Source organism: Accipiter gentilis, chromosome 7, assembly GCF_929443795.1.
Source record: "Accipiter gentilis chromosome 7, bAccGen1.1, whole genome shotgun sequence".
NCBI classification, from domain to species: domain Eukaryota; kingdom Metazoa; phylum Chordata; class Aves; order Accipitriformes; family Accipitridae; genus Astur; species Astur gentilis.
In genome coordinates this window covers 22,776,134-22,787,111 of record NC_064886.1, presented here as the reverse complement: position 1 = coordinate 22,787,111, position 10,978 = coordinate 22,776,134, and the positions used below count along the sequence as shown (strand labels likewise).

General features: G+C 47.2%; 1 protein-coding gene across 1 annotated transcript in view; it reads left to right on the top strand.

Annotated features, from left to right (window-relative positions):
- Positions 1-3,504: 3,504 nt before the first annotated feature.
- Positions 3,505-10,978, top strand: part of LOC126041271 (uncharacterized) — a 35,352-nt gene continuing 27,878 nt past the window's right edge. Inside the window, exon 1 of the mRNA XM_049806700.1 lies at positions 3,505-3,632. Within this exon, the coding sequence (XP_049662657.1) occupies positions 3,555-3,632 (78 nt within the window). The 5' untranslated portion in view covers positions 3,505-3,554. The remainder of the gene's footprint in view (positions 3,633-10,978) is intronic.

The following is a 10,978-nucleotide window of genomic DNA, read 5'->3' as shown; positions in this document are numbered from 1 at the left end:
GAGTCCAATGTAGAGACCAGGACTTTTACTTAAAGATGCCTGTGGAAGAGGCTTGGCCTTGTCTGCTCAGGGATGTGCACACTTGCACCTGCATCTCCCCTTCCCCATGCACGGTGGGAATGGGGTACAACTCTGGTCTGGGCTGTGTGGCAACTATGGGAGAGGTGGAGCTGTAGACAGTGTAAGATAGGGAATAAAGAACAGGCTGGAAGCAAAAAGTCCCTTTTACCCTTCTGTCCTTTTTTGAGCCTTCCAGTAAATCTATATCGCTGGTCTACCTCGAGCTGCCCTGCCTGGCTGTCTAATGGGCAGCTTGGCCAGACACTGTGGGAAGCCAGCTCACCAGCTAGATATTCCCTGGAAGGGGCATTAGAAGCCCTGCTTGCAGGCTCAGTGCACCACTTGGAAGCCTGGCTTTGTGGCCGTTACCTTCAGTGGGCAGTTATACACCTTTTGGACCCAGTCTTCCATGCTGCCTGGCATGGGAAATTGTCCATGCTTGTACGAAGACCCACTGCCTTAATCTTCATAAAAACTGCAGTTTGAAAGGGTCACCAATCTGAGTTGAAAATACTTGCGAGCAGACTACTGTAAGTTTGATCCTTAATTCTAGATGCTAAGACATTGCTAAGCTGAAGTGATGAAGCGTTTGTGTGGACAGGTCCTGCTAGCAGAAAGATGCTGAGATAAGGGAACAAAGACATATTGACAGAATTTGCTAGGCCAAAACCGGAGTAAATACAAACATGAGAAATCAGCATGCATTTGTGTCTGTGCTACACGCTCAAGGTCTACAGCTTGGAACAGCAGCATAGTCCACACAGCAGCCTATTTGCCTCGAAAGGATTACGGGTGCCTGCACTCAGATGACCCCTGGAAAGGAATCCAAATAACAGGGATGTAAGATCCTTAAAAAAAGACCTGCATTGCTAGACTTGGGCATGTTCGCTCTGTTTCATTTAGATATTTTTATATTATTATTGCAGCCCTGTCCAAGTGAAGAAAAAAATCACTTTTTGAATACCCTTTTCTGCCAGCCAGTCCTTGACTTATGTCCTCAACAACTGTGCATTAACATAAGGAAAGAGCACATAGAATTTCTGTATTTACTTCTGTCACACTGAGCCACATGTGGAAAAAAAAGTAGAATTCTTGTTTCAGGGATTTTTCAAAGCTTAACATACATTTATGGTGACATCGCCCTGAGATTTAATTGTGAGTGTTAAGAAAAGCAATGCACTACAGTGCTATGCTACAGAGACCAGACTGCCCTTCAGGCAGAAGCGTTCTGCTTGGAAAAATCCCTTCCCCCTTAAAAAAACCTCCTGCCAGAGATGCCAAGTGTCCTGGGTTATGTGTTTATTCAGAATAGATATAATGTAGTTATATATGCTTTTTCCCTTGACAGGTAACTCAAAGAAATATTACCCAGGAGGAGCAAAATGTAAATTTGAACATGAGCAATCACAGTAAATAACTGACAAGGTCATAGCCTAGGAACATCATTTACACAGATTTTGCCCTGAAAAGAGAAGGGTGAAATGAGGATCGGCCACACAAAGAATCATTTGCATCTGCTGCCTTCAGTGCAAGAAGTATCAACAACCCAATTAAGCTATCAAGATATTCCTTATGTGCCCTTCCATCGAAGGGCTATTTCTACATGAGCAAATGCAAATTTCCCAGGGAGGCAGCGTGGTCCCAGAGGGCAGCGAGCAGTCAGAGTCCTGTCCCTGATTCCCTCTCAGCCCTGGGCTAATCACGTTGTTACTTTTTCCAGGTGTCCCCGGTTTGTACAATAAAGGATAACGGGCAGCTTCATCTCACGAGCACTGCAAGGATTATGTGGATATCTGTTTCATCTCTTTGGGAGTCAAGCATTATTTTCTATAGACAGGACATCAAACCCACAGAGTAGGTGAATAGCCCCGGATTACACACGAGCTCAGTGTCAGCATGCGTTCAGAGCGAGACTGCTGCCTCGGTGCCTGTCCCCAGCCTCTCCCGCTTTCATTACAAAGTATAAACTCAAGACATGACTTCCGATTTACACAATGAAATGACAATATGGAAAGTCAAATACAAAGTACATTCATGCGTTTATCAAAAAACCCCACGGTTTTCTTCATCAGCAGTCTTCCAACTTCATGCTTACTATATGCACCCACTTGGACACCAACTGAAGGTATTATCCAGGTTTTTTTTCCATTGATTACATTGTCCTCTGAAAACCAGGTTAATCTCTGCTCTTTGGGAAAGAGGAATTCAGGAACTGGGATGCCAGCGCAGCCCAACAGCCTGGCTAGTCTGTTATCCCTTTTCCAGCAGTGGCCGGCACAAGAATTTTTTGGGAAAGGTGTAAGAAATCCCATCACAACTTGCCGCTTGGCAGATTCCCCTCCCATGCCAGACAGAGCTGGATCTGTGAGGGCTCCTTGTGCTGCTTACGGTGGGGGGGGCAACCGAGCTACAAAAAAGCAGCTCCAAGTGTAAAACCACAGTATTTTGTCAAATACTTTTAAAATAGGTTCCTGCAGCTCTTCCTACAGAATAGAAGAGTGAACTGCAGCTAGCAACGGTATGTTCGCTGCCACCTGCAAGGACGGAATCATTTTTGGTTGCTGGGGGCTGGGGGGCTGCCCGACACTGATTGCAGCACGTGGTGTGACTGGAGGGGGTAGAGGAGAGGGTCTCATTTGGAAAACCAGGAAGCTGCCTCAGAAACGAGGAACGTCCCCTGCCCTCCCGCGGTCTCCAGGCAGGTTCAGTGGCTGCTCTACCCTGACGGCTCGGTTTCGTGCAGCTCCTTCTCCGTGGGCTCCCCAGGATGCCCAGCCAGGGGTGTTCCTTCCCCGTCCTTTGCTCCGTGCTCAGATGAAGCTGGGGTGACGTTTCCTCCCTGGAGAGACCTGAGCCCTTTCCCTATTTCCCATTCCCCTGATAATTCACACACACCCCGACTGGGCTGCAGCCTCTGGTAGGAGACCGGAGCACCGGCCGGGTACGCTGCCCAGGGCAGCTGCCCTCGCCGGTGCCAGGACACCGGCCCCTCCGTCTCCCCACCGCACAGCAGGAGAAACTTTTATTTTTCCGCGGGAGCCCGCTCAAGCCGGCTGCTCGGAGAGGTTTGCGCTGCCTCCATCCCCGGCGGTTCCCACGCCCGGAGAAGATACAGCCCTGGGCACCCCGCTCGGCCCCTGCTTGCCACGGGGGGCGTGTGTGTGTGTGTGGGGGGGGGGGGGGGGAACACACACACGACTCGGACCGGGCACCTCCGATCCCACTCCCCCCACTCCCGGCAGCCCCGCGGCCGGCCGACCCCCCTCCTGTGCCGTGGCTCCCCGCCGAGCTCCGCGCCGCAGGTGACCCCCCGGGGGGGAGGGCAGGGGCCGGGAGCGGCCGGGGGAGGGGGCGAGGGGCGGGGAGGCCGGGCTCGGGGGGTCGCTGTCAGCGGCGCCCGCTCGGGGGCACGGCTCGGCTCGGCTCGACAGCGCAAAGCTGCGCTCGGCTCGGCTCGGCGCGGCTCGGCACGGCACGGCGCAGCGCCCCGCGCCATGGGCCGGAGCTTCCCCGGCGCGGGGCTCGTCCTGGCGGCGGCCGCGGCCCTCTGCCTCGGCGGGGCGGGAGGCAAGGTAACCCCCCCCCCCCCCCCCCCCCCCCCACCACCACGGGCGGCCACCCCCCGTCGGTACCGGGCGCCCGGCGGCGGGCAGGGGCGGCAGCGGGCTCCCCAACGCGGGGCGGACAGCGGCAAACCCGACGGGGAGGGGGTGCCCCGGGGGCTCCCAGCGCAGCGGGGAGGGAGAGGTGCCGGCGAGTCCCGGGACGGGGGATGCGGCAGAGCTGCCGGGAGTCCCGGGACCGGGAGGAAGGATGCGCCGCGGCCCCCCCCCCCCCCGGGGGGGAGGGGTGCGGCGGGTCTGCCCCGGGACAAGGGGGGGGGGGGGCTATCCCTCGGCCCCTGCTCGCTCGGCGGCGGGGTTTGGGGGCGCCTCTTCGGAGCTGGCTGGGGACTCGCCTCGGAGTCCAAGAGGCGCCGGGAGACGCGGTGCTGCGGGTGTCCGGCCCCCGATCCCCCTCTCCGCTTCCAAACTGCCAGACCCGAAATCCGGTGCAAGCCCCGGTGGAAACCCACTGAAGAGCATTTCCAGCGGAAATCGGAGCACTCGCCCAAAGGCGTCCCTAACAAGGGGTAGCCTGGCATACGGAGCCGAAACAAACCACCTTGTGCTGTATTGCTGTCCCCATTGCACCTCCTCTGTAGTCGGGAGAGCAGGTAAACAGTGCAAATGACAGCTACGGCTCTCGGGGCAGGGATCTTGGCGTAAGCTGGGAGCCACTGGGTGAGCACTGGGGGAACCAGAGGGGTGCTGGAAAGGCAGACGAGGAAGCACGGAGTACCCCGCAACTAGGAGCAGCTGCAGAGCAAACAGTCGTTCTGTGCTTTGGGAAGGGTGAGCAGTCCTCGTCCCGCTGAAGTGAGCGGGACTTTGCCTGTGGACCCTGACAGGAGCAAGATCTGACGCTTCTGGTAGAGATTCTCAGCTCTCTAAAACATGAGCCACTACGCTATAAGAAAATAATATTCCATACGTTTATGTCTTTTGTTACGTACGCGTATGTAAAGAAAAAAGGTGGGGGGTTGCTTTCCCTGGTGCAAAACAGCATTGTAATTCTGCCCGATACACCAGCTCCCTGCCACGGCACATAAGAACACAGCTCCGACTTTGTGGTTGAAACGAAGATGTTTTATCTCACTCTGGTATCCTAGTGAAGATAGCTACAGTGAGAACTTCTTAATTAAGCCACATTTCTGGCACTGAAGTACTAAGTATTAACTTTACAAAGGTGCACACTTAAATCTATTGAATTGTACGGTTGTGGGGTTTTGTCTTTTGTTTCAACTCAGAATTACATCGCGGAACCTGCAAGCTTATCCTCATCCAGCTGCATACTTCTCTTATTAAACTACGTAACTTGCTTGCTGCCCTAAGCTATTGCATCCTTCCTGTGCTAGTTTTGTTCTAACTTTGCCTGTACAGTCATGAGAAGGACCGCGTATTAGCTGTGTGGTGTGAGTGGCAATGGTGGGACACTGAATGCATCAGCAAGCTGTATGATTTTTGTTTGATTTTCTTCTGTGTTTCCTAGCCAACTTCTGTTGTTCTCTTAACTCTGAAATCAGGACTGTTTGATTTCCCATCAGGCAGTATCTGAACTAAAGTATTGACCAACAGCACTATAGAAAAGAAACCGCCCCCTTAGTGAAGAAGCAACAACCTCCCGCATACTTTCCCAGACTTGACTTCTTGCTGTGTCAATTATTCTTTTGATCACATGTTGTCTACAGTCTCTTAACATACCGGACAATTTCTTTTGCAGAATGAAACTTAGGCATTTTCTGTTGCTTATCTTCCTGAATGTGACAGTGAAATCTGTGCAAACAGACATGTGTGCACATCTCTTGCTGCCTGGTTTTGTTATTTTTTTGAGTAAGTTGCACTTGCTCTTCACTCATCAAGGACTGCACTATGCTGCGTAGGCTTCATTATTTTTATCTTTTTTGGCTACATTCTGATAGTGTTGCTATGCTAGTAAAAAAATACACATCCCACTCTAAGTTGGTGGTTCAAATGTAGTTCAATTTAGCAGTTGGAAAAAGGTATTCAAAGATTTATGGGAAATGAATTGTCTTCTGGCTTAGAGTTAACAATGTAAAAACATAACAGAAACTTCCTTGGCAAGGGCAAAGTCTGCATGAGGTATAGGAAAATGAACTGTTCTTTTCATCCGGGAAGGTGGTCTCTGCCACTCGGAGTTGAGGAAGTTTGGGATGCTGTGAGGTAGCGTGCATGTTTGAAACATGTTTTGTGGCAAAGTAGAGCTGTCTCTGGAATCCTTCACTGAGCACTACAGCAGTATAAAAATAGGAGTTAGATCAAATGAAAGAAAATTCGAAGATAAGGTGTATGATGTTTCCTCCTGCGTGTCTGTATCAGATGGAACAAGATGTGCAGATAAGTGGCTTGTTTATCCCGAAGGAAGAATGTAAGCCTGATGAAAGAATAACAGAGTCAAAATTATGTCTCTGTATGTCCATAAAATATTATCTGTTTAATCAACTCCCTATGGAGGAGGTCTCTATGCCAGTGCCACCCTTCATCTGGTGATCTTCACTTGCTGGCTTAAAGAAAAAGTCAAGCTTTTCTTGTTCCTTTTAAGAGAAGAAATCTTAGCGATCCTAGACCCTCCAGTGAAAGTCTTAGTCCTGCTTCCAGTGAGGGCTATGGCAAAATTCCCGCTGGTTTCAGAGGGAGCAGGATCCTTCCCAAGATCAGTGAAGGATTAAAAAAAAAATCAACTACTAAAATATGCACCTCAATTAGCAAAGAATGTGGCCTGATTAGTAAAGTGTATGAAATTTCAGCTATTAAATTCTACGGCCCTGATCAACAAAGCACGCTGCACAATTGGCAATGTATCCAGAATCTCAACTACCGTACTAGTCTCCTGCCAGATCGACCAAGCATGCAGCTGAATCAGTAAATTATGCAACTGGAGCAGCAAAATATGCACTTCTGATTGGGGGGGGGGGGAGGATATGGAAATTCTCAAATGTTTTAAGTTGACACACAATAGGTCTGTTTGTGGTCAGCCTCTGCCTTAAGAAAAGTAGAGGCAAAATATGTAAGTTTTATCAAGTCCTTCCAGACAATTGCTGGACTGGAAAAGTACATCACTCAAACGGCTCAGCGCCTGCTACCAGCAGCCCCATTCTTTACCAGATGTACTGCACATCTGTTTCCAATCCCAGCTGCTGCCAGGTGTGGGGGTTATTTTAGGAACACTTTAATGGGATGTTTAGGTCCAGGTAGCTTTTGCTTTATAGGTTACTGTAAAGCACTGTATATGCACACCAGGCTGTCTTTCTGTCTCAAGAAACGAAGCCAGTCAAGACAAATAAGGCACTTTCAAAGAATCTGAAAGTTTTGTTCGCAATGAGCTTAATACCTATTCATCTCTCCACTGTTTGTGAAAGTACTCGTTCTTTAGGAGTAGAGAAATGATAGGTCTTTCCTATTTCTTTATATCTTGATTAATTGCTGTAGCTGCGTCCTATTGTGTTTATAGTGTACCTTGGCAGATATTTACTCTGTATGTTCAGCCAGTTTGGGGAGCAGCTATATTAATGTATTCTGAAGCAGTAGAGCTATTTTTTCCCTAGCTTGTGTGTATGTGCTTTAAAAATCCAGCCACAGTAACTGGTTCTGATCTTCAGGAGTTGTTTTTTTCTTTAAATTATTATTTTTGTTTTATAGAAGACCTGCAGGTTGTCCTATTTTAATAAAGATGCAGTTTCAGGATTTCTAGAAACTGCTTTTTTTTTATGTCTGAAATTAAACTGTGTTACACTGCCTGTGCTCAAGGAAGGCATGAGAATTGCTTTGTTTTATTGCACTGTTCAGTTTAGTACCCAGAAGTCTGAAACATTATTTGAGTCTAAGAAATATCTGGGATTGGGTGTTTTGTTTTGTTTTGTTTTGTTTTTTTTTTAATCCACTACAGTTGGTACACAAAACTGGCTTGCACTGAACTTCTTATTTACCAAATTTCTGTCTCATTTCCAGGTCAGTTCAATGAATGATCCTGTTTAGCTCTTTTTTTCTGTTTAAAATATTTCCTACTGAGTCCAGAGCTGTGCCCTTAAAACATAATTGATTTGGGTCATTGAACCTTTATTTTTCATGCGTGTTAGTTTGCATCCCGCCACTGGTCTGACTGGTATTTCAATTAGAAAAATGCAGGCGGATTTCTCCTAGAGGCTAAAGTTCACGTGGAGTCTCTGGCGAAATAAGATCCTGGAGTACGTATCCCTGGAACTGGGCAATGATTTGTAACTTTTTTTTAATTCTCTGTCTGGCCAGAATGTTGTAAATCTGGCGCTCTCTTGTTAGCTTCACGCTAAGCAGCAATAATGTCCACAGTGTTTTAGTCCTGATAATTCTAATTACTGAAGCACTGAAGAAGCTGAAAGCTGAGAAGATGGATGAGGCTGGCCTCAAGTCCTGCATAGCACATGGGACTCTCTCTTTGTAGAGCTGAACCATAATTCTCTTGTTTGCCAGGGCCAGCAATGGAAGCAGCAGCCAAGGTAAGAGAAGTAAGCTGGTGGCAGAAGATTTCTGGAACGATGCCGGTAATCTTCATGTGGAAGGAGCTAAAAGAGTGCAGTACCACTAGAGATGCCAACCATCCTTGGGATGAAAATGCTGAAGTAATTTTTGTTTCTTTACTATCTAAGTAGGTTGAAGCAAACAGTCCTGTTGCACTGGTTTAAAAATACCCAGCAAACAAACTTTCCTGTGGTAACCAACAAACAATTACTATTCTCCCCATCTGCTTCTTTGCGTGACAGACCAGGAATGGTGGTAAAATGTTCACACGTCTCTCTTCCTGCCTCCCTTTTTTCTTAAAGAAAAAGAACTCATGGCATGTTTGGTACCAGAGAGTGGCTACCCAGCAGTAGTGTAGCTAGACTAGGTCGGGTATAGCAACTCTTCCCATTACACACTATTATTATTACAAGGTCAGTCTATGCACTGGTATCTCAGGTTTATAAAGAACAAATATTCAACTTGGTGTTTAGATACTTCCTTGAGTATGGGAAGTACTAAAGAGAAAAATAATCCTCTTGTGCAAATCCATGGCAGGAGGAGGGTGGAGTAGGTACAGGGCACTATAGGGTCTTGCATTAGTATGTGGAACAATTATACAGCAGCGGGGAAAAGCCCTACTGGCAGCCTTAGTTTTCAAACTCAATGTAGGAACATTATAATTCCTCTTACAAGCTCTCAGCACCAAATGACTTTATGGTTCATTTTGAATATCCTTACTCATGTCGTTGCCAATGAAAAGGACATTCCAGTTTTGAGAGGAGAAAAGGCTGATTTGCCTATATTTCCTTTCTAGAATTCTTGAGGCCCTCCTAGAGCTCACAGAAGTCATCTGGGACTTCAGGAGGATTTAAATGAGGCCATAAGTACTGCTGGCTTGGATTAGTAATGATGTACATTGAGGACAACATCTGTATTTGGGTTTGGGTGGAGTCCTTTAATGGTAGAAGACTTTTGGTAATACTTTTATAGCACCTTTCATCAGAGGATTTCAGAGTTTCACAAATACCTAATTACAGAAACTACTAAATTATGTGAAATCCTTGGTCCTGGGGGAGCATAGGCAGCACCATTATGCTTCAATATGAAGCAGGGGTGGGTGGTGTTCAAAGTGGCAAAACAAAAGCAAATTTGCCACATGCAAGCCATAACCTGCTGTGCTATCTCATTTTCATCCAGTATTTTATTCTTCTCACTTCTTTATATTAGCAGCCAGGTTGCAACATCAAACCAGCTAAACAAAATGGGCTGGTACAAGCCTCCATTCAGAACTACTGTCAGCTCTGAAGAAGGGACTTTTGGAAGTTCACTGATCTCTTACTGATGTGTTTCCGTAGCGTTTGTGTTTCGTTATTCTGTTAAGGACTAGCAGGACCGTAGCAAGGGTCAGGTGTCAAGGATGCCAACAAGGACAGCTTCCTGAATACGGGAGATCTGGGCTGAAATGCCTCTGACAGTCCAGCCTGATCCAAATCCGAGAAAGTTGGTTGCTCAGTCTTTCCAAGGAGGGTGTGCCTGCTCTGTACCGTACTTAGTTTGGGATTAGCAATGGGAGACCTAATCCACTTGTTCTACCTAAATCCAGCCCTCTCCTCGTCTTGGTTAGTAAATATTCCACTGTTTTGTATGACTTTAAGTTTTTATTAAAGGGATTTTTTTTTTTTCTTCTGGATTTGAGTTAAAATGTGGAGCCTGTACTGTTAGAACTGAGGCTTGAAGCCCAGGCTGCCCATCCCCTCATCTTCCTGCCTGTGTTATAGATCTGCATGGGTGGGCAGTTCAGGTGAATCTGAGACCTCACTATTTGAATACAAGGGCCCCAAGGAGTTCTCATCAAGACTAACTTTAAATGCAAGCTTAGCAGGCTGAACACTTTGATTTGCCTCTAAAATCAACAGTAACTTATTCCAGGTTTCCTGGTTGAAACTTGAATGGGGAAGAAGAAAGGATGTCTGCAAAGCAGATTTATTTGGAAAAATAAACTGCTCACTGGTTGGGACCCTGGAACAACAAACCCAGAGCTTAGTTCTTCCTCTGACTGCAGTATCTGTGATACTTTTTTCTGCTTTCTCCCACACCCTCCCTGCTGTGCCCTCATGGTCTCTCCTTATGTGTAGGCAGTAAAGTAAAATTTACAAGCATCCTGCTCTCTGAAATCCTGGCAAAGGTGGAGTCTTGGAAATTTCCCTTTGCAGAGTGCACAAGAGGAGACTAATCCTGGAACAGCGAGGTGGGGAAAAGTGCTACTGTTTGTATACCATCCAAAACTAAGGGTATGTGTTCAGATGGTAACAGACCTCTGAATGGCCAGCCTCAGCTGTAGCAATGGCTCATTTAGAAGCCTGGTTAAAAATATCGCGTGAAAGAGAGAGGGTTTTTCTTTGTTTGCTTTTTAAGGATCATTATCCATGTCTTCTGCATAAGCCCTCTCACCTGCTAGTGACATTTAGTGAAACAACGACCCGGTTCCCAAAGAGTTGCAGTGACAACTCTGCGGCATGCTAGTAGCGATACAGGATATTTGCAGGTTTTGGCTTTCACACGTGGAATGTTTCCCTCTCCATGTGTTTGTACAATAGACTTCCAACATGTGAAACATCTGAAGTGTCTGGATGAAACAATAGGGTCATGCAGCTGGAAATCCAAGCACAAACAGCTTGCTTTTTTGCAAGGCCAGTTTACACGTATACATGTGTGTTTTGCTTGCTTTTAAAGATCCAAATTTATTTCCTGGGAAGTGGCCAGCAAAATTTGCATGGGATTGCCTTTCAGTTCTCCTTTCTCCTGTTTCTGGTACTTTCAAA